We start from the raw sequence: 24,148 nt of genomic DNA on the forward strand, positions 1-24,148 counted from the left end.
GGACTACACTTACCAGAATGCACTGGGGTACAAGTTAAAAAGCCTGGACTGTCCCAAACTGCCCCAGTGAACATGGACTCATATGGTAACGCTAGTTTTTTATTGAAACATCATGAAACCTGCAAAGTGTGCAACTGGTTGCAGAGGCTTTGCTACTCAATGCGATCGTTTTCAACTTATTCTTTGTTCCTGATCAAATAAAGCAAGGGTTGAGATATCCAAGAACAAAGCAAATACCACAGGTGCCAATCCTACCTGATGCATTCCTATTGTTGAATTTGGATACCAGTATCTCCACCCCACCCAATCATGCCGAGAAATGATGTGGAGAAACCTGTTGTATAAATTATAGGTTTCATGGTGTTCCAGAGAAACCCAGACAAAGAAGTACTCTAAAAGGTGAGTGATTTATTACAGTGTTTGTGAGACATAAACGATGGAAAGCACCAAGCCTACCCATAACCATGTGCTGTCAAAACCTCGATTTGTATTTAAATTACATTGCATTTGAGACACTTTCTGCAGTAAATGCAGAACCATTAAAGTCCTTCATTTTTCTGAAGCAGTCACATGAAACCCATGGGTGATTCATGTTCTGGATGACATAACAAACCCCAAATCTATTGCCTGTTTTCAGTAGCAGCAGTCGGAAAAGAGTAGATAATTGGCTAGCCCTGGTATGAAAAAATGTGTTGTTTTTTTCCACCCCCAATGTCATTATTCAACATCGTCTGTTCCTAAAATGAAAACAATGTAAAGGCTTCAAATCTGGCGTTTCTAGTATGATTACCTACAGTATGTATAGTGTGTGCTAAAAGTTGTAAAATTCCTGTAGTGGGCAATGCAGACATCCTTGGTTGCATCTGAAAACAGTGTACAACAGCAAGTATGGATACAAGTTTAACAGGGTTAATTACATCAGTAATTTTTACATCTGTAACAGTCAATCCCTCTCTAGAGGATAAAACTCTACTGAGGGGCTTATTTTTCAATTCCATTCCAAACAACAATAGCTGGCGAATCAAATATGAAAACGAAATCCACTTAAGTGTGCAGTATGAGCCTATTCAATTCCAAATTCATTTTTCTTTGAACTAAATCAGAACACAGGCTGTTTTTATGTCATTTGATAGATTTCATTTAGAGTTAACGTTTGCGGTTAACAAAATTAGACTGTGCTATCATAACAACATAGTCAAAGAGAAAGTTAAAATAACAGGGAGATGCCAATTAAAAACAAATGAGGACAATGGCACTTCATGGGTTAATGATGTTCTGTGGGAATCTGCGCTATACTGTTCAGCGCTGCCATAGGAATAAGGATACATTATAATGAAGAAGCACTGTGTAACTGTTTTGTCGTCAAAATAAAATTTTAAAAAAGTATAAGAATAACAAAAAAGAGAATACGAAATGTAAGCATCCAGGTAGATAAAGCTGGTTGGGCTGTGTGTGTGTAACTCAGAGAGCACAGCCTTTAGGGTTAACAGCATAAGATAATGAACGATCCCCAGACTTTGTTGTTAAAAAGAACAGTGTTTTATGGAAGACCCACAGATTGCATTCTTTATTGTTCTGGCTGCACAGAATACCAGAATGCCGCTCTGCTCATAGACTGCTGAGCAGCCATTAACACAAGACCACGTTCCTTCCTCTGATGTGCCCTTCCTTCTGCCTGCATGTGTTTCACTGTATCCAGGCAACACCATCAGTGCAGAGACGGTACCACTCAATAACCCTCTCATTTTCACAATGAAACGCTACTAGGAGCTCTTCCTTTTGGCCTGCTTTTAAAACAGCACGTCCCGGCAATTACTGGGGGGGGGGGGGGGGGGGGGGGGGGTTTAATAAGTGTTTCTACTTGCTATAACTTACAGCGGCTTGGACAAAACCTTAGCAGAGAACGGGATGAACAGCAATGGCAACACAATGGATTTGCAACAATCACTGTACAGTGATGCTGATTCAGTCCTTACCCAATAGTATATTGTAATGGTTTGTATAGTTTCACTTATTCATTCTTTTTAAACCTCTGGATAATTGCCTTTGGTTGTGTCGGTCAAGATAATGTTGTCAAGATCTAGGATCTGTTAAATGAACTTGTCTTTCTTCCTACACAATAATGCACATACATAAATAAATAAATTAATTAATTAATTAATTAATAGATAGATAAATAAATAAATAAATACTTGGTGCTTTGCGGCAATTTTTATTGTGAAAGGCGCTATATTAAAAATAACCATTATTATTATTATATAAATACATAAATAATAATAAGCCGTTTGGATTTCAGTAAAAGTCTTAGTAAACGTATTGCTTTCTTTACTAAAATGAAGCCTTTATTCAGAAGTGCTAGTGCTGGACCAGTTCATTTTTTCCTTGTAGATACAGTATCATACCAAGAACTCCTTAACTGTAAAGCACTTCACTGTGCAGAATGTGTCATTGAAGTTAGTTACTTTCTGTTAGTATTGCTTTCAGAGAGGATGCTTCAGGGGAGGATTGGAACCACAGTTACAGCATAAACAGCACTTAGGAATAGTACCCAGCAGTCAAGAGTTACAAAGGGAATAGAAACAGAACAGGATCCAGTTATTTGTGTTCAATAATAATAATAATAATAATAATAATAATAATAATAATAATCAACCAACTGTGAATAATAAGGTTGTAATTCCATCAAGGGTTTCTGGTGACAAATCACGAGAGCGCTACAAATCATGAGAGCGCTATAAATCATGAGCGCGCTATAAATCATGAGCGCGCTATAAATCACGAGCGCGCTATAAATCACGAGAGCGCTATAAATCACGAGAGCGCTATAAATCACGAGAGCGCTATAAATCATGAGCGCGCTATAAATCGTGACTAATTTATCAATGTCACCAGCAACCCAAGATAAAAATGACAGCCTTATATGTACAGTTGGATGCACATTGTTCCTGTTCAAATAAAGTGTATTTATTGTGCATGCAGTATGAACCGTAAAAATCACTTACAATCTACTTCAAGAATGGATCTAACAGATCTGCTAAGATCTTTGGCTTCTTGTGCGAGTGCTGCGGTGGTCCGCGGTCCCTTTCTTCCAATCCTGCTCGCGATCGCTTGAGAAGAGGAAGTCATGCCAAGCTTCCGATCACTCGGAGAACTGAAAAATAATAATTCATTTAAAATCATTGCTTCATTTTTATTTTGCTTTTAAAGCAAGAGTGTCTGGATATAGCAGAATATTACGTAATGTATTGGTTGATATTGTGCTTTTAACAGTGTATGTCATTTCATTAGCACAAGAATTCAAATCACTGCACTGCAGTATTATCAAAAAACTGCAAGGGGTGTACCATGATAAATTAGGTGGATTTTCCTGTAGTTATACTATGCATTTACTATAGTTTACCATGCTTTCTAATATGCGTTTACCATACCTTTCTGCGCTATACAATGCTAACCTATGCTATGCTTGTACTGTGCTTTATTACACTTTGTTATGCTTTTGCTGTGGTAATCTGTTATAAGAGATGACTCTTCCAGTCCAAGTGTTTCGTTCTAACTATGTTGTAAATTGTTTAACTGAACCAATTCAAGCTCTACCGTGGCTCTGAAAGCAGTTTAATAACCTGGAGTGAAACTGTCTGGTGTCCATCAGTGCTGCTGTATTGTTTAAAATGTTCAGTGCAGGGGCAGAACTGACTCACAGCCTCCCTAAACCTTAATAAACTATTTTAAGAAAGACGCAAGAAAGGGAGCCTGCAGTGATGATCGACTCTTAACTGTATTTAAAATTCAAAACTTCCAATCTCATTGCTGTGTTCCCATCCACCTACACAAAAAACTATTTTATTATTTCCCTGGAGGGCAAAGCAATATATCAGCACACATTCCTGGCACTCAGAATGTAGAATACTGCAAGAACAAGCACCAAAATGCTGGGAATGAATCTGTATTTCGCATATTAATATGTTACACATGAGGATGAATATTTACGAATGCCTCCCTTCTCCAAACTGAATTGAATGTATTTATTTACTCATTCTTTAACCAGGAATAACCCCATTGAGACCAGGCTCATTCACAAGAGTGTCCCGGCAAGATGACCAGAAACAGACAGCAGTCATTTCACATCATTAAAAACAACATCAACACTCTAAAAGACAATCCCATCAAACATTCAGTCTGGGATCACAAACACTTACACTCCCATCATTCTTGGAACCTCCTCATTAAAACGCATGTAATCATTGCTCTTTGTTTAGCTGAGACATTTGGGTTATTTATCTGATGCATACCTGATACTCTGGTCCAGACTATTCCCTGCCATAGGGGGCGCTGTGACTTAATGCTGATCGGCCAACACAGGACCTTGTCCAAGGCCCTTGATAAGTGTAAAACTACACACACACACACACACACACACACACACACACAGTTAGAGACTATTTAGATCTGCCACTGTTTAGATCACAGTGATAATCACTCATCAGCGTTACGTGTTAAGTGAAGTTGACAATTTTGCTCCAAGTTACGAAAGGAACTAACTTTGCATAGCTTGTTTCAATTTCCTTGATTTTTATTTTTAGCTTTCAATTGCCTTTCTTTGACCAATCGCTGTGGTTAGAGGGAGCGACTCCTGCTGAAATGAAAGCCTCATCATAGAGCTCTGGGGAATGAATGGGTCTGTAAAGCAGCAGGGGTTATCATTAGGAAATGTAGTACCCATTCCTCCAGAGAGGTCATCAAGGCACTTGCTATGTGCATGGATGGAGGTGCAGGAGCAGCTAATTGGAGCTTGTTAAAAATCACTGCCAGGTACTGTACTTGCAGAGATGTGACACCATAAGCAAGGAATGTGCTTTAATCTTGATGTAAAAGCAAACAGCTTTGAATGAAGACGTTTGCAGATCTCCTTGTCATATTAGGGTCCTACAGGTGTAAGCACAAGCTTTAACTTTCTAGTCTCACGTTTCAAAGTAAATTGCACAGGTGCTTTCTTACTTCCCAGGAGGGTTACCTGTGCACAAAAATGTCAATGAAATGAAGAAATCTTCACTTGCCATACCAATTACATTCCAATCCGTCCAACACTTTCATGCATTTCAGTGCAACACACTACATGCCTCTGCCTAAATCAGGGGTGTCCAGTCAAGGTCCTGGAGGGCCATTCCACTCCAGGTTTAACAGGTAAAACTACTTCAGGGTCTGGATGGAGGTTTAATTGGTTCAATTTGGAACAGGGTTGGAACAAAGACCAGGAGTGAAAGGATTAACTTTGGCCACCCTGGCCTAAATCTTCCAGTTCTTATTATACGATTGCATTTCTTCTTTCTTACCTAAAACTTGGATTCTCAGCAAGGACATCGTGCACAACCTGTAATAATTAACACAAAAACATATATATACCTAATTAACAGATAAATCATATTGAAAAAATACAATTAGAAAAGAAACGCACACAAAAGAATAGAGAGCTGTAACAAATATTTAACGTCAGGCAATTACAGTATACGTGTACATAAAAACAAAATAAGAAATCCCCTTTCATTACTTTGAGCCATCCCGTCGGTCACAAAAGAACTGATATACTCAGTCCTCAACCACACACTTCACACACCAGAGAAGCACCAGACAACTCCGCACAGCAGACCCGACCCAAGACTGAGTGGCAGAGGGGGTTCCTCACATCAGATCTCACTGGGGGAGCTATGTGGGTATTGGGGGGGCCGCACCATGTCTGCCTGGTGCTAATACCCTGAGCACCAAGCGTGCAAATACACTGATCCACATCAAATCAAAGTGGTTTTGCTCTGGTTCTTTGTGTGTTTTTGCAGCCTCTAAATCCGTAAGCTGTCAGTTAAAATACCTCCACAAACTGCAGCAGCTTCTCTGTGGACACCTCAAACCCTTTCTTGGCGCCCTCTGATTTTCGGAGCTGACATTCCAGCACGGCGACCCTTTTTTTCAGATCTTGCACCCCGTCCTGTAAGGAAGAGCACCATGGAATTTAAAGCGAGCCTTCCTCACAGCGTTTGCAATAAGCCGTTCGCTTCACCACTGACTTCACTTTCAGCTCCCCCTTCTGAGGACCCAGAGAGAACCTCAATAATAAACTGCCATTTACAATAGTGCTGCACTGAAAGGCTTCAGGAGCTGAAGAGAGAATGTATTTGCAGGTATTCATAAATGGGTGTGCAGGGATCTGTCTGAACCAGAGATGCATCAAACAACGCTATTCAGTACCTTACAGCAGTGTTCAATCCAGCATGCACTGATTCATTTGCAGAATAAAGACTTCATAAAACTATTTAAAAAAGTCGACATCAAGCAGCAGCTTACACTTGCAGTTTATTCTAGTTTTAGCTTGGTTAACTATTATTGTTAAAGAATCAATGCTTTCAACTCCTAGTTTTATGTAAGTGGCAGAAAGAGTCACAGGAATAACATCCTTTGATACGGGCCCCTATGTTGCATAATCAAAATAAATGTAAAAGTGCTTAACATCAGAAAAGTAAAGAAGATACATAGGATTTTCCTAACTGTGCTATGAAAAACAAACAAAAACCCCCCAACAATAACTCTTTAATGCTCCAATGACCTATATAAAGTTGCTGGCCAATTATTATTATTTTTTTTTTTTATTTAATCCTAAAAATAACCTGCCTACATAGACTTCATAACGAGCACATCATGCCAGTTACTGAATAATACAAAGCAAACAGTGACCTACTTTTGTTGGGAACAGGATAGAGGTAAAACACGGAGCTGATCGCGTGACGGGATCAGGGAGCTGCTATGTTAACTAAAGGAGCTGTCGTCACGTACTTTGATGCTGTTTGGGTGGTCAGTGCGCGGAGCCTTCAGTTCGGCTATCTCAGCCTCCAGGAGGCGAATGACCTCCTCGTAGTCCATTTCCATGCCCCGGGCCTGCTTCTGGGTAGCCTCTGCCAGGTGGATCCGGCTCCGCAAAGCCCTGGTCTCCTCCACTGCAGCCTTCGCTTCCTGCAATGCAATTAAATCCCTTCAGCTGAAGCAGAGCAGGACTGCCAAGCTCCCAGTGCAAAGCCGGCAAGGAAATCGGGTTAAACAAATTGATTAAAATGTGCAACAACTGCATGTGTGTCAACACTAGTTAATATATATATATATATATCCCCGTCAGCCACAATTTTTTAATTACATTTTTTGATATTTTAAAACAGTTTGTGTGAAATCTATGGAGTTCGAGAAGCTGCCCTGCCATAACTTAAAGAAAAAAGCATATATGCATGATAAAACAGATACATACATAGGAAACTGAACATGGTGTCATTGTGCACACAGTGACTGAAGGGGATACACTGAAACTGAGGGGTAGATTATTTGCAAGTAATGTTGTTATACATGCATTTTTTAAACTGTACCAATTGTGTTCAATTTTAGGACAAGGGCTGACATGTGCCGTACAGCTGTGTGTCCTGCATGCAAGTTAAAAACAAAAACAAAGCTGTTACGATAAGAGACCCAGCAGAAGAGAACAGAGCAGCGAACCCCAGTGATGGAACCCCCATATCTCCCCTCGTCCTGGCGTGGACTTCAATGATATACAAATCAAGCAATGAATACAATTCACAAACAAACAAATAAACACAATTCAGAAGGCGCAGTTCCCCGAGGTTTTTAAATCCCACTTTGTGATCATTTCAGGGGCACTCTCATCATTGTGCAGCTGTTCATATGAAGTGGATTACATCATGATTACAGTGGCAGCCGCACTCGGTAGTGACTATCTGCTGGAAGCTGATGACGACGCTTCATCTCATTTGCTGTGCAGGGTGTAGAAGAGGAGTTGTAGATGGTTAGCTCTGGACTCTGGGTTTAGTCCCGAGCATTTGCTTTCTCAGTTGGTTCGTTGGGCTTTCTCTGGATTTGCTCTCCAGTAACCCCCCCTACCCTCTTATGCAATTGATCGATTGCACATTTATTGTAAAAGTGACGGATTACGTGCTGAAGAAAGAAAACACATTTGATCTAAGTTGCTGCTGCCCCCTGTAGAAATGAAAGCCAGCTTAACTAAATCTTTCACCACTAATGTAGTATAAAAAAAAAATGTAAAAAAGATATCTGGTTTTGGAAACCTAGAATTATATAAACTGATATGATCTTAAATATATTAGGACAAGAGACAGAGATGGAGAAGAATCTGTACTATTCTTTTTAAGGATGAATGACACAGGCTCTCTCAATAATATTTATGACATACTGTCAGAATGGCTCAGTTATTCCTACGAGTGAAAGTTAGTTCTACTTCTTCACCTTGACTTGTACTGTGCTTTACTGAATAAGGGCTCTTATTCACGATTATTCGTTTTGTAAGTCACATAGCAAACTAAAAAAAGTACAGTTATACAATACTGACTGAAAGCACTGAGTGCAATAAGCAGCTTCCTGCCAGTTTTGCAATACCTGTGTTTGGAGACCCACAACTGCTTCTGTATGAGTTTTGACCAACTGCTGACTGGGAGGTCAGAGTTCTGAACCCCAGGCTTGCTTGGGTTCATTTAGCTGTGAGCCAAGAGAAATATGTGCCTCAGAGTGGACTGGCCATCAACTCAGCAGGACAGACACTACCTACTTCACCTGCTGTTACCAAGGGAACCAGATGTGGCTGCCAGCACTGTTACTGTAAGCCAATTGAGACTTGGCACCTCTGCAATAATAGGTGCCTACAGAAGCTGTGCGAGCGTGTTGTTTGCAAGGAGGTGCTTGTGTGGGGGCGGAAAAACAGAACAGTGCATTGAAAACACTTTCTATTATCAAAGCAGAAAAAAGACCCTGTGCTGAAAGTGGTTACTAGAAAGGGTTCAAGCAAGCGAAGAAAGGCTGAGAGAGAAACATGCACAAAGCATGAAGCAAATTGTCTTTTCACAAAGGGTCCAGACTAGTCCAGCAATCAGAGTTCAAATGAACAGATAATAAAGAAGCCTGCTAGCTCATTAGGGTTACTTGAAGGATAATTAGTCGCCCCCGTCAGACACCACAAAAAAAAAACTCAAACTGCTGCAGTTGATCAAAAGAAATTGATCTGTTTTTCTCCGAATCCAATGGCCTTGTTTTTTTTTTGTTTAGTTTTGTTTTTGTAAATTACTTTATGAAAGCACAAAAGATTTTATTATACTCCCCTCTTCCCTTTGTAAGATGTCAGGAACAGTATTAAGGGCTGTCTGGTGTTGTGTGGATGGGGGTGGAGGGAGGGGGTGGTCAGACAGTCTACTCTAAAAAGGTGTTCTCAAAGGTGTTGAGTAGGTGGTCTTTACAAATCTGTGTTATACTACTACGACTACTACCAAAAGAAAAATACTTCTAAAAAAGCAACATAATGTATCCCAGTTTTATACAAGGGAGTATGTAGGTATTTTTTTAGTAAAGTGACAACAATTATTATTATTGAAAGGGCTTAAAATCAGCTTGTTTGAGATCACACATACAGGAAATCTTATTAGACCACTGCCTGCATGAGACAACCATGTGTTCACCAATACCACTTGGAAAGAGCCCTGTGCACTCTCCTAATATAAATCATTTATTGAAACTAAACAAGGACCACAGAAATGACAATCCCAGGGCCGCCGTTCACAAGCTTACCCCCGGAATCGCAAGGCATGCTGATAACGGTGACCAATTACCAAACTCAGCCTAAAGCAAAGTGTGAAACAGAAAAAAGGGAAAAGTTTTTAAAAAACTAAAACTCTAGAATGCAACCTTTCTTTCTTCCACCGAATAAGATGATGACCCAATTTTCAGTCTTTTTCCTATAAAACCAAAGCCCAACTCAAAATGACCTTTAGCGCTGCCCAGACAATCCACTTTTGCAAAACCTTAACAACATCCATTATTGTTTCCATGTGCCAGGATTGAGTGTGTTAGGAGCTACAGATGATTGCTTTAGAGAACAGGATTCTTACAGGGTTTGTTTCTTTGTTATGACCTTACCTTCTTTGTCTGTCTTTTACATACGACATAGTGAACACAGGAAGTGCCTTGATTCTGCACCGATCCTCAACAATACTGTACACTCTTAGCCTCCTGTGCACAGCTGGGATGGCATTTGCCTATAATCTGATAAATTGGACACATTCTATGCAAAATATTTGTAACCTTTCAGGTACTGTGTGATGATTATGTGATTATGGGGACCCTCTGTATGTGCATGCACTGCTTACATTATAATTTCAAATGGGATTGTTCTTCTGTCATCCCATTGGTTTGTAAAATTTTAGTTGTTTTTTTAAATGCAAATTCAATTAAAACTGGGTGAATGGCACACGAGTGTGTGCTGCATATGGCATGCCAAAACCAGTTTCACTTAGAATACCGTTATGCAAGTTTAACTTTTCTGAACAGGGCACACTTTGCATTCGCCTGCGTGGGCGAATCACTTGAGCATTATGAACCCCCCCCTCACACACACTCACACCCCCGCAACCAGCAGCTCTAATCATGCACACTATAATCACTAATCACATGAGAAGCAAGCTATTCAAAACACAATGAAGGGAATGCTCATTCGGCTGCTTGGTTCTGCATGTTGCTACACAGTAGCTTTGTATGATAATGATCAGTCAGGCAGCTAGTCTTCTGCTTCTCCACTCCGGAACCCTCAGTACCCCCAATTTCCCACAGTATTCATTCAAACTCTAAGCCTTAGCCTTCAGGGCATCAACACAGAAAACCTTTATAACTAGGCTGGCCACTGACCTTCATTAAAAATCTAATGTGATTGCCTCTCCCCTTTCTTTTTCTTTTTTTTAATCTTTTCTTTCTTTCTAACTGTTTGACTCATGCCATGGGACTATGAAGAAGACAGTGCCCTCAAGTGGTAGAAAACAGAAATTTTTTGGTGGCAGACAGCAAACCCATAAGCCACTCAGGAGCTTGTGGTTCATAACCGAGCTTCCCAGACCTGTGCTTAGACACTTTACCGCACTCACTGTACATGCATACAGGCTGGGATTTACTGCTGTGTTCACAAACTCCACAGTGTCGGTACAACTGATCTGAACACAGGAGGATCTGAATTCAATCACAGAGATCAATCGTGCTTTTTGTACCAAGGTTAGGAAAATCAAAGTGCAGTTAATTTCCATCTGTAAAGATATTAAACTCGAGGGCGGGTCCTTATTAGGGTTTAAAGGATGGTGGTAGCATCATGAGCACAAAGTCTTACTTGTTTTACTTTTTTAAGCTCCTCTTGCAATTGTGCACAAAGGCCTTCAGATTCTGCTAGCTGATCCTATGAAGAAAAGAAAAAATCTTCTAATAGACACACAAACACACTCGCGCACACACTTCAAGGGTGTTCTACTATACTGGTTTAATCAACTGCTAAGATTTTATAACAACAACCATAAAAAAGAAAGATTTTAACTGTGAAAAGTATACAGTTTTAGGATAGCAAATATGTATGTTTTTTCAAATACAACTGATACATGCTACTTTCAACACTTCCCCATAAGTAATATATAAGTAACATGCAGAAAATATAATGCTGTTGAAGGCACTTTCAAGCTTTGGCATACTGCATTAAAAAAATGGTATCAAACAGCTTTTGCTTTTCATCAGCCCATTTTCTCGCCTCTGCAAAGAGCCACTTCTTTTTAATACATTTCCTAAATGGTTCCCTGAAAGCAAATAGATTTTAAAAATGTTATAGCTCATGCTTAATGGAGTACAAGACAGCCTTTTAATCTTAAATGGGCAGCAGGCTATGTTGCCAAACAATACACACATCCATCTCCATGAAAGCCAGTGCTTTGTTCTGATGTGACATTACCTGCAACCTCCTTGCTTCTCTTAAAGCCTCAATCCGATCCCTTTTCAGTCTCTCCATCTCATCCAGTTCCTCTGAATCAGAAGCAGCGAGCTGTTACAAAAGCATACCTTTATTTAAAAGATCCAGAACTAAAAAAAACACTGTACCGATCTATCTATCTATCTATCTATCTATCTATCTATCCAGCAGTGTGCAAATTAGAACACCCCATTGCTTCTGTAGTTTTGATTTGTTGTGCATATGAAATCAAACCACTGTAACTAAAAAATGTGCACTGCTGTATTTTGTGTAGATAGATAGATAGATAGATAGATAGATAGATAGATAGATAGATAGATAGATAGATAGAGAACAGTTGAAAGCACTGTTGTTATTTGTATTACTTGCTTATTTACAAGTTATCATTGAGGTCGATGATTTAGAGGCTTTTAACGTTCTAAGTGTAAAAAGTTGTCAGGGTGTTAACAATGGAAAGAGAAATGACTGGTCCGTTATTTAAAAAGTTGTAGCAACACGTGGGGACGTGGAACGCTATCTTTTTCGGAACCCTGCTTCTTATTCTTTAAGGTACCTTGTCAAACACTCCTATTAGAATCACAGACACACAGCAGAAACCTTGTCTGTTTCACAGTGAGACTTTCCATGTACTGTACTTGCACTGATGGCTTCCCTAGTTCATTCCTCTGCTAAATTCATGCATCGAATGTAGCCCTTGGTACCTTCCATAGCATTTAAAAGCAGTTCTCAGCTCAACCTTGACACAATGCATCTGGAGTACTGCCGGACAGTTAGCACAGGAAAAAAAACAACAATACATGCCCAATGTATATAGATATTTAAACACATCCTGTTACCCCTGCTCTCTCTTAGTGGTCAGAAGCAATTCTGTACTGTGTAGCAATGTGAATGTGTCAATTAGTGCCTGGCAGCTGTCAATAACACTTTGTACAAACAGTATCAAACATAAACAAAATTATAGTGTTAAACGCTGTCATTTCATTGATGGAAAAACTTTAAAATAAAATGTAAACTTTGTTCTGTTTTTGTTTCTCTGTCATCTCCCCTGGGTGGCTTGTTATAGCAAACACACTGACGGTCTGTAGCTGCCTGTATAAGGACTCCTCAGAGATGCCTGATCAGCCTGTCGGTAACAGCGCTGAAGGCATGCTGTACCTGCGGCTGGTGTGTCGGCTCAAGAAGGTTCGTAAGATCAGTCGCTGCAAATCTCATCATTCCCTGGCCAATCCCAGAGTCATCCAACTGCAACTTGAAAAGGTCTCGGACGACTTGCACAAATTCTGCCAATGAAAAAGCAACGTGTTAGTTAATTAATATCATTTTTAAAACACCCCATACCAACAAACTACAAAATGAAATCAGCAGTTCAAATGCAAGTGTATTGTATGGACTCTGTATGTATGAACTATTAATTTCAGTTTGAATGTACACAAAAAAGTTTAAATTATTAAAAGAATATTTTATTTCAGGATGTTTCGGGCAAAAGCCCTTCTAAATATGGCAATAAGGCATATTAAAAGCAAGCCACAATTGAAGCAAATTGCAAAAGCGAATTCATTATAAAACAGAGAAACGGTCCCGCCGATCCTCCCCGTCGCGCACTCCTGCATTAGTAAGGATCTCCCTCACCTCCATAGGCCACCGTCCCTTTGGAATCGATCTGGAGCTGCTCCCTCAGCGCCCGCTCCTGCTCCTCTGTAGGTCTGATCCCAAGGTATCCCAGCGCCTGGAAATGGAACGGAAAATAAATCCGTGCCTACAACCTTGCTGCAAAAAATAAAGCCAGTTTGTCATGCAAGCAAAACGTTCTGGGTTGCAAAAGATTGTTAGAAAATGTGCCAGTCATTGTTGGTTTTCACACACAATGCAATTGCTGTTTAGCAGGTTCCCCTACAATGAGTGTAGCTCAGGTACATTAGATTAGAGCCAGCTCTGTGCTGTATGCTGCACAGAGCAGAAACGTGTAGCGACATGCTAAAGGCAAGAGTATACGTGTTGAAAATTGATTTTCAGCCATGTGAATTCGAGTCCAGGCTGAGGCTGCAACAGACCTCACTGTGCGGACCATAACCGATTGCTTGATTAAATCTTTACCACATGACCACCATACAATAATAGCTTATTGATCGACCCATCTAATAAAAGGCTGCACAGTCACATATCATTACGTGAGGTTCAATAAGCAAGCTTGATGATTACACTCACAGAGGTCATGGATATTCTTATCTATAGAAAAAGGTAAGTAATGAACTTGTGTAACCTCATGTGGCTGTTCTATGGAACACGCTATTCTTTATGGAACCTAAGCAAGGGTTCTATAGAATTCCTAGGAATGCTTCTTTTCTAAGTAGTTGGGAATATTACTAAATTGCTTCTGATTCTATGGAAATGTTCAAAGCATGTGTCGTTTTCATCAGCACCATAAACCAGCGAGCCCGCAATCCTAAATGGGGCTGCCCGAGTCCCAGTTCAGATCATTTTGATCTTGCCTTGCTGCAAATGGAAATGAACAGAACTTGGTCCCAGTTGCTGATGGATATTTCACTCACATACTGGCCTTTTAAAAGTAAAACGTATCAAAATCAACTGAAGACTAGAAACCTATTCCTTGGAGTTGTATATAGATTGTATAGATAAGCAAGCCAGTCTTTAAGTGTATATAACGGTCACAGACTCTGGGGGATTACGTTTTAATTATGCCGCTGCTGTCCTAACAGCCACTTTAAAGAAGTACCAAATAATAAGAAACTGTGCTAAAAGACCATTGTTTTTCTATTTGGTACTGGTGTAGAGGGGCTGCAGGGATAAATACAATATGTGAAAGTGAGCACAAGACATTGATGAGCAATGGTCTGACCTGCTGCAGTCTGTCCAGCTTCAATCGAATCGTAGAATTGAGGGAAATCTTTCTTCCTTTGGGTGTACAGCCTTCCATGGGACTGGGAGAGACGGCTGGAACGACACAGAATCAACCGTCACTTAGAGACAAGAACACTCTCAGCATGCAGGTTCACAACCAGGCTGCCACAGGTGAGACAAAATGAGCTGCGCTGTGAGTGAAAGCACAATCTAGTCTGCAAATAAAGAAACTCCTCACACAAGCAAATGAATCCTACAAAGATCTGCCAGCATCCCTTTCAATTCATGATATACGGTTTGAGTCCTGTAAAAAGAAAGAACAAGTAATCTACAGGTCCAGGCAGTACAGAGACTGAAAACCTCTCACAGCAGAGAACCAACAGGCAATGCAAAATGAAGGGAAACAATTAAGTCAGAACGAGTTTCAAATAGCCATCTGCTAATATGATGTATGTTTTAGAAACAAACAACAAATGTAAATGCAGATGGCTGTGTTCTGGTTCCTCCAGCTGTACTCGGATATGCAGCAGACACACCGGAGTTGTAAAGGAAGTCTTAACGGTTATCTCTGGCACCTACGTTCCACTTTGTTCTCCTTTCCTCGTCTGCGCTGTTTTCATACCCTGTTCTTCTGCTTAATGATCAGTTCACGACTGTGTAGCATACTGAGCAGCTAGACCACTTCTACCACTAGAAAACGTGTTTCTGTGAACAACACAACAACGACGTCTGTTCTAACAAGCGGCCCGATTTCTTTCAGTCGTTGATGTCCCAGTAGTCATAGCAACACAAACAGGTTCACATCCTTTCAGTATCTCTGCATCTATAATACCTTTCCTCTGGAGATATCGCTCCCAGAAGAAAGAAAAAGAGTGCCCACATTTATCACATGCAAAGAGAAGGCAGCGGCTGACAAACACATGTATATCTCAGGACTGTCATAATTGATAAGTTACTTGAATGCAGAAACACGTGTTTTTGTACCTGCAACTATCTTGTCCTCTGATACAGGTGCTTTTACACATGTGGTCATCTTAAGTTGAACCTGGCTCCCTGGATTAAGGGACAGATTTTTCACCTTGCCCTTTCCAAACTAAAACAAAACTTCTGTGTTTTTTATAAATATATATATACACACACATTACTGTGTTAAACACATCCCTCCCGCGAGCACAAAAGACTCCTATCGATCTATTTACTGAAATAAACAAAACGTAACCTAGCCTTTTACACACAGCACTAAAAGACTTAAAGGGGCCAGGCACTGTCTCTTTGAAACTGACACAACACAAGTTTGTTTCTTGAGCCCTCTGAAACCTCACTCCCTCTCAGGTGACAGAGTTGGTACAGTATCTGTTTACCAGCTCCCCAGGAATCCCTGAAGCAGCAGCTCTCCCAAAGTACAGAGCAGGAAGGAAATGCTTCATCTAATTCAGGGCCCTGCCAGGCAGGGTACAAGACTCCCCATCCACCCTCCAGCATTAATACTGCAAAGCTGCGAGATCCACACAGACAAGCTTGAAAAAATTCAGAGAGGGGTCAAGAAGATCACATCTCAGTTTACATTCCTGAGAGTTTGAAAAAAAAACAAAAAAACTCTGCATCAGCCTAAGGCCTGTGTACATCTCTTACAAAAGTCTTGAGATCGTAAAGGAGATTGTAACAAAAGTACAGAACAGCGATTGTGACTGTGTACATACATACATTAAAAGCAGCTTCTGATCCAAAGCAATTTCAACACAGTCCCCCCGATCACCACCACCTCACACACACACTCACTCATCACAACATCATCACTCCAGCTAGGGAAAGCTGGGTCTAATGGGAACGCAGAAATGCAGGGAAAACTATATTTTAATTTCAATTCATTGGTCTACCTTATAGTGTTCTGAAGTATTCCGAGATAGGAAAATACAACACAATGACACAACTTTCCAAACCCGAGTCACCGGACAGCACGGTAAAACATTACTGATCGCAAGAGCTTTACTACCATTGAAACGCAATGCGCGTTACATCAAAAGGGCTTCGATCCTCCAGCCCCATTGAAATACAGCCGCTTCCATGCCTGCCTGCAGACCCCACTCACAATTAAAAACTGAAGGAGGGAGTAGGCGACTAACGGACAAACGCACTCAAGAGTATTTTAAACTGCCGAGTGAATGACCTGAATAATAATCTATGAATTCAAGCAGGGATTCATTTTCAGATGAATGATAATAAAACTCAGAATATGCATGTAAGTAACTAGAGTCGTGTTGTCTTCCTCGGCCTGGCACAGTGTATTTATGAGAGATGCATCGTCTTTGCTGTATCGTCTGATATAAATAAGAACTGCGGGCAGAATGCAGGGAAAGGGTGACTTCGCTCGTCTAGCAACATCCAAGGACATACCACTGACATTATCAAACAGAGTGACCCTGAACATCTTTCTCATGTGGTGTGAGCTTTATGGAGGATAGTATTTATAGCCATGCAATGGTGGCTGACTTTTTTTCCCCCCCAAGTAAGAGTAAAACCACCACAAGCTAGAAATCCCACATAGGTAGTGGACTGTATTGAAGACATATAAAAACATATGTACAATGTTATGAAATTAGCAGGATTTGCCAAAGTGATCTTGCTATATGCATTTCTCTGTGTATAAGGGTAGCTACACACACACTTTCATTTTCATATACCAAACCTGGATGCACAGTTTCCATAGCAACCTCTCCTAGCATAATTTCAGAATCATGGTCCTCACTGAGTCTATCAATTCCTGTAGCTGCTCACTGATTTTGTAAACAGACCCCTCTTTTGTATGATTTCAGCTGTGAGCTGAGAGCTATGAGCCCACCACAATACTTGCATAACATTAGAACATATTGTCTGTTTTCCTTATCCATATATATACTGTGCTTGAGTACCATCCAGAGTTTGGCACTTGGAATCAGCACTATCCTTCATCCCTGGGGGCCTGGGTTCAAATCCTGCTCAAGGGAAATGTTTCAGCTTCAGTGGACAGGGGCAGGTCTGGACTGAGGTGCACTGATAGTTTCGATTCAGCCAGTGCAACTGTGAACCACCTTTCCTCAGCGCTAATATCGAACTGGCACCATTAAACAACTTACCAGAGCCGGGTTCCTCCGGAAGAGTGCTGTCCGGTGAGAACACAGAAGACTGGTCTCTTCTATTAGGAGCCGCTCGTATCTGAAACAAGGAATCAAAGAATATATCTCTTTTTTCTTTGTCACCTTTCACATTCAATCTGTAATGTCAGGATTGTGTCAGGACTTCATGAGTTCCGATGTGTCACACAATCTCTGAAGCACGCAGGCAGGCGTCACCACAAAAACATTTAAGAAAAAAGTTGAGAAAAATAAACTTACTGGGGGGGCAAAAATCAATTTAAAAAAAAAATCTCGCCTGGCTGCCAAGTAAGTTTACTCTCTTTTCTTTTTAACGCTGTTTCAGTAGCACTCGCAATTCTCATTAAAAGACCTAACACACGCAGTACAGCGCAGTCTCCCCAGTACAGTGTTACAATGAGGGGGCTCCGGTCTGTGAGGACATCTCCGCACTTCCATAGAGGTTGCTGGCCCGGTGCAGATGCTGTCTTACTTGGCTGAGTTTCACTGAAGGCAGGGTCTCGCTTCCCGTGTTGGGGGTGGATGACATTTTTGGAATGAGGTTCCCCGGGGGGGAGTGCAGGCCCAGTCCCGTGGGTCTCAGTAGATTCCCATTCCCTTTCACCTGGGGCTGCAGCCCCACAGGGCTCTGGAGACCTTTCCCGGAGCTTCTTCTAATGAACGCGATTTCCACCGTCGGATCCGGTCTGAATTAAGAACAAAGCGTGATTAGTTTGCTACTTTCTTAATACTACCTAGATAACTAGACAGATCCCAGACTTACGCGTTGTTTGATTGCTGAAGCCTATGCATTAATATTGACAGGCTTGACAACTAACTGGATCATGTGCATCTGGGCTCAGTGCAAAACAAACACTGCACAAGCTACCAGGGCATGCAAATAACTGCTATAAAGGGAAGACACGGAATGGATCTGCCTCGACTTGTTGTTGCACTGTTTGCCAATATAGGTCTTTATGAAACTAAAAAAAAAAAAAAAGATGTTGTTATAATGCTTGCTGTAAACTGATACGGTAACATAAAAGTTTTGATCAGAAAAAATGGGTTTAGAAGAGAATAACAAGACCTTCCGTCTGCAGCAGATGGGAATGCTAAGGAGAACTCAATACACACAATCTGTTGTGTAGGAGACAGAGAATCTGCTACAGGATAGCATTTTTCGAGAGTAGTTTATTTTTCACATGCTCTTAACTTGTTTTAGTGATCCACACCTCACTTAGTTTTTCACACAGTAGCAATGTGTCAGAGGCGGATGCTACGCCAGATGAAAAGCACTTACAATGCTCATTCCACACACCGGGGAAGAGTCTCCATGAACCTCAGGTCTAAAACTTTGTGCACACAAATGTAAAGCAGGTGTTCACTGTGGAGCCGGCCTGTTGCAGGGTCTTCTGAGCCTGGCATGTTTAATTTCCTGAAGATTAGATCAACTCTTTTCATCTCAAACTTACTGAGGCTGCCAAAGAGCTGTCTATTATTGCAAGCAAATACCTGGAGCTGAACAGAAAATACAGAGAAAGCACCAGGAGGTCTATAGAACTGGTCTAAACTATAGTGGATCTCACAACAAAAATAAAGAAAAACGCCATGCCACATACCTGAGTTTCGTCTGGGTTAATATACTGTTTGCCTCTTCATATGTAATGCCAACGAAGGACTCCTTATTTACAGATACAATCTGATCCCCGGGCCTAAGCCGACCATCCTAAAGGAGAATTAAATATAGGTATTTAAAAAATAAATCATGGATCGTGTGATCCATGTCATTATACAACTTGCTAATGTGAAAAGGTGCATTATTACAAGGGGGAAATTATCCCTTAAGAGTCCTGACATTATGATTATTATTAGAAGAATATTGTAAAAACATACATTATATATAAGTATCACTAGATATAGCATGCAGTTCAGATGTTAATATTATTTTAAGAGGACACTGCCCTCTTGTGTTACAAGAAACCAACTGCAACCAGCAACAAAATACAGTATATTTGCAGCATGTTCCAGGACTATTCAACGCTTTAATGTATCCAGAACTTCAAAATGTTCCATCAGAATTGGAACGACTTGGTTTCTTCTAATATTTTATTTCAAGCTGCAGTAAAAACACACTGGGCACTAGGTATGTAATTGCATTGTGTCTACAGAATATTAACACATGCACTATTTGTAATAACAAAATCAGACTCTGGTTGACCTAATAAAATGCAGCCAAGTACTAATTAAAATTTGACTAGGCTAACCACTAGAGCTGCAGAAAGCGATTATTGGCACGCACCGACTGTGTTTTATTCTGAAGGTTTTTAATTGGAGGGGTAAATGAGATCAATCAATGCCACGGACCCTCACCTGGGTGTCAGAACCTGTTTGCTGTGCACGGCTCAATCCGAATAATCGGATCATTGTTTGTGCAGCTCTACCAACCACAGACAAACAGGGCAAAGGGGCATATTACACAGAGCTCACGTGCCGGTACTACAGAAACACCCACAAATGTACTTACGTGGCTCCTAAAGTGCACTTGCTGCCTGTTAAAACAAAGAGCAGCGCTTTGCAGTATAATTAGCTGCCCAAACAGGAACTCCTCTAGTTTCACCTCTGGCAGTTTTAGTGAGAGTGCAATGGTTTGACACTATTAAATGAAAGCGACCCTCATCTAATTTAAACAATCATAATATTCAACACCATTCTGCTTTTATCATTAACAGGATACACAAACACATTAAGAAAATGCACTTCATGCACTGCTTGTGCAGCAGGTATAAGGACTGCACAGAGAAAGCGGGTATAAGGTATGTAGATCAGCGACTATGGATTTTCACACAGTTAGAAAAGCAGGCGCAGCACACTCCATGCAGCTACTATAAGGTACTGTGAGATACCCACAGTGGTACAAGGCCTTAACACAGCTCCTTGTCATATACCGCGTTCCTGTTTACATCATCAGAAACGTTAAAATGAGACACGGCATTTTCTTCTAGCATTTCCAGTGCTTTCGAAAAACAGAAACGAAAAAAGCCTGCCACCAGTTCAATCACACTCTAAATGACAGAATGACATGTCAGTTTATTCTGACTCATGACAGCTCAGTATTACATGTTCCATCTCTAAGAGACTTGGTCAGACACAGAGATAAAAACAGATCGAAGAAGAGAGAGGCATTACACCAACACAGTTAATATAAATGAATTGACGGAGGATGCCACAAAACTAGTTAAACAGGAGTCACGACCTCTGAGCTGCTGCAAAAGGTTATCAATATTCTCTGACGTTATTTTTTAACACGTTCACAACCCCAATGCATTTTATCGCCCCCCCCCCAAAAAAAACACTAATCTGAATCCCCTTAATGCAAAACTGTCGCGTTACCCGAATTGCATTCCGTGTTGAACGGTAAATCAAACAGAGAGAGGTAACAGGCACCTTCTGGCACTCTCCTCCCGATACGGCTTCCTGAACGTACACCATTGGTCCCTCTGGTCGATTAGCTCCTCCCACGATGTGCAGGCCTAACCCTGTTCCCTTGGCAACGCATATCAACTGAATTGCATTGTCACTGGGAGGAAGGAAAGCAGAATTAAGAGATCCTCACACCGTAATTAAATATATAGATATAGATCTATAGATATAGATATATACTAATTAGCGGGAATCGGCGCCTGTAGTCTTCTTTTTACAACAAATCCAATTTTTTTTTTAAAAAAAAAAAGCTCTAGGAAAACTAGCTAAAATCATTTTTCAGTGCCTGAAACAAAATGATATTTATGCATGAGTATATTAGATTGCATACTGGTCTGCAGTTGTGAGTACAGTTATCTTTTCTAGAGCGGTCTGCATTTCTGAAAGCCTAAAGGAAGTTGTAACCATGTAGCCCATGTTAATGTTCTCAGGAATTACTGCACGTACTTATGGGGGCGCAGTATCGAGCGCGCTTGCTTGTATTAATTATGTGCAAGAGCTGCAGTTCAGCACCTGTGCTGTTTCTTTGAACGTTTGCTTGCTTCCATATTGCTGGACTGATTTGAAAACGTGTATTTGGCTTTGAAATGGGGGGGGCGAAACAGTCAGATTTTTAAATATCCTAAAAACCCATTCGCTGGCTATAAATAGATCTATGAGCATTATCATTCGTGCACATTGGTGCGTTGGAGCAATTTGTGTGGCAGACATACACCCTTTTAGAAGTGTTTAATTTGGAATTACCTCCTTGGTGTATCTCCCTCAAGTGAGCCACTGTAGAGCACAGACTTCACTGCAGATTCCCATCTCTAACCACCCTGACTGGAAACCAGCCTCAAATGTGTTAGGTTACTCACTTGGCTACTGGCACGACCCCATAGCTGCTACTGTAGCTCGTAACAATATCCTTCGGGCTCAGCAGCTGGGGGCTTTGAGACCTCGAGGAAGAAGAAGTGGATGATGTGCTTTCTGTCATCTTCCCTGAAAAACAGCAAGAATAATCCAGGGTCATGTTGCAAAGATCTCTCATCTCCTCTGCAGGACAAACAGTTAGTATCAGCCTGCCATTAATAACCTGTTACACACAGGCCATGCCTGGTATTGCATAAAAGCTGCACCTCTAGCATATCTCACAACTCAGCATATCTCTCAAGGTGCTGATAGTAGGCTCTTGGTTGGCAGGGGTTTCTCGAAAAACTGTGTCAGGCTTTTGGTTGGCAGGGGTTTCTCGTAAGACTGTGTCATAGCAGGTGTTTTGATTTTGTTGTTACAAAAGGCTACAAGAAGCCCTACTCACCAGCTGCCAGCGGAGTAGGGGAGTTTCGTTCAGACCCTGCATTACTATGAGAACCGTTCTTCTCCAACAGCTCATGAAATACTCTCCTAAAAAAAACATTGTAAAATAAGTTACAATGTCATCATTACATTACAGTCCCCCTCAGCGGTGCTCAAACAAATGTAAAAATAAATACTCAATTTATTTCTGTTTGCAAGAAACCTGCAACCTGCACAAACTAACTAGGCTAACTGTTGCAAAATTTATTAGAAAACCAAAATACTAATGTTTTGCACCCTCTGCTGGTCACAAGATAAACCTGTCAACGAAATGCTCAACAATACCAAGGACTTGGCTTTGTGTGGTAGTAACCAAGGTTTGCATGCTAATTCTGTATCTCTTTCACATAATCTACTATCAAACTACTTTTGTTTTCCAGACTTCACTGACCCACAGTGCTATTAATCACATGCGTTACAAGTAAACATGTTAAGACTTAGATTCTATTGGAAAAATATAGGGGGGTCTATTACCTGTAACACAGGAAGTGAACAGGGAGAGGAATGTGACTTCTAGTGTTGTGGGAAGACAAGTTGGCACCACAAACTTAAAATAAATTCACCTGTATGTGGAATATCCCGAGCATCTTTAATTGTGCAAACCCGGGTCCGTTTCACTGCTTATCAGCAAGCAGGGGCTCCCATTAAATGTAACTCCTTGCTAGTCCCTGAAACCCAGCTTGGGTAAAGATAATAAGATCGGACGAATAATCACACTTTAATTAGTCTTAGCACAAAGCACTGTAAAAACCCTGCCCAGCCTGGATCAATTATATTAAATTATAAAACTGAAGTGAGAGATCTCAAACGTTATAAAAGACAACAACGATCCCTGCAAATTATCATTACAAAAAAAAAAAAAAGTGGATTTATTGTACGGTTTTTATCATTCCAGTAAAAATGGCTAAACACTGTTTGACTCGTCTTGTGCCAAGTACTGTACAACGTTTATTCTGTCAAAGTTGATTGAAAATACTAAGATGGGTTCAAAATATATAGGCCATTGCATATTCAATTATTAAATAATAATAAAAAAAAACAATCGTTGGTATTTCATCAAGTGCTTTAAACACATGTATTGTTTAATCTCCAATATTCATATTTTTTTTTATCCATCTGGTTGTAACCAGATTAAAAGGTAATTCAAGGATAAACAGGTCTGGTAAAGCATATTTCAAAGGCACAACTGCATATTATTATTATTATTATTATTATTATTATTATTATTATTATTATTATTATTATTATTATTATTATTATTATTATTATCTTAAATTACTGTTCCTCCCCATCTACAGTATGTTTTGCCTGGGCAGCCTGTGATTTCGGTATCACTTCCTGTGGCCAACCTGGACGGCAGTGTTTCAGAAAGGAGGTCGTCGCATTTTGAAGTGATTACTGCGTCTATTTCAGTCTGCAAAAGATGAAGAACAGCAGCAGCACCTGGGGTTATGCCAGGCAAAGCCTGACAGCTCTAAGTCAGCAGTACTGAGCGCCACCTGAGCTTTACCTTGCCTATGATAAACGAAACGTTCCGCAC

The 24,148-nt window shown here is 40.6% G+C and overlaps 1 protein-coding gene across 3 annotated transcripts in view; it reads right to left on the bottom strand.

Moving 5' to 3' along the window:
* Window positions 1-24,148, bottom strand: part of LOC117422900 (syntaxin-binding protein 4) — a 37,125-nt gene that overhangs the window by 9,369 nt on the left and 3,608 nt on the right. The window contains exons 6-20 of one of the 3 annotated variants that reach the window (XM_034038133.3): window positions 22,571-22,656; window positions 22,131-22,254; window positions 21,238-21,370; window positions 19,413-19,519; window positions 18,287-18,500; window positions 17,797-17,875; window positions 14,682-14,776; window positions 13,454-13,550; window positions 12,980-13,104; window positions 11,807-11,896; window positions 11,201-11,266; window positions 6,820-6,996; window positions 5,861-5,977; window positions 5,331-5,368; window positions 3,003-3,151 (exon numbers count right to left, since the gene is read on the bottom strand). In XM_034038133.3, coding sequence (XP_033894024.3) covers window positions 3,003-3,151; window positions 5,331-5,368; window positions 5,861-5,977; window positions 6,820-6,996; window positions 11,201-11,266; window positions 11,807-11,896; window positions 12,980-13,104; window positions 13,454-13,550; window positions 14,682-14,776; window positions 17,797-17,875; window positions 18,287-18,500; window positions 19,413-19,519; window positions 21,238-21,370; window positions 22,131-22,254; window positions 22,571-22,656 — 1,697 coding nt within the window. Of the gene's footprint in view, window positions 1-3,002; window positions 3,152-5,330; window positions 5,369-5,860; window positions 5,978-6,724; window positions 6,997-11,200; window positions 11,267-11,806; window positions 11,897-12,979; window positions 13,105-13,453; window positions 13,551-14,681; window positions 14,777-17,796; window positions 17,876-18,286; window positions 18,501-19,412; window positions 19,520-21,183; window positions 21,371-22,130; window positions 22,255-22,570; window positions 22,657-24,148 lie in introns of those variants that run through there. The other 2 variants (XM_058989753.1, XR_009307539.1) reach the window with 2 other exon arrangements.

Source organism: Acipenser ruthenus, chromosome 17 (genome assembly GCF_902713425.1).
Source record: "Acipenser ruthenus chromosome 17, fAciRut3.2 maternal haplotype, whole genome shotgun sequence".
Classification (NCBI taxonomy): Eukaryota; Metazoa; Chordata; class Actinopteri; order Acipenseriformes; family Acipenseridae; genus Acipenser; species Acipenser ruthenus.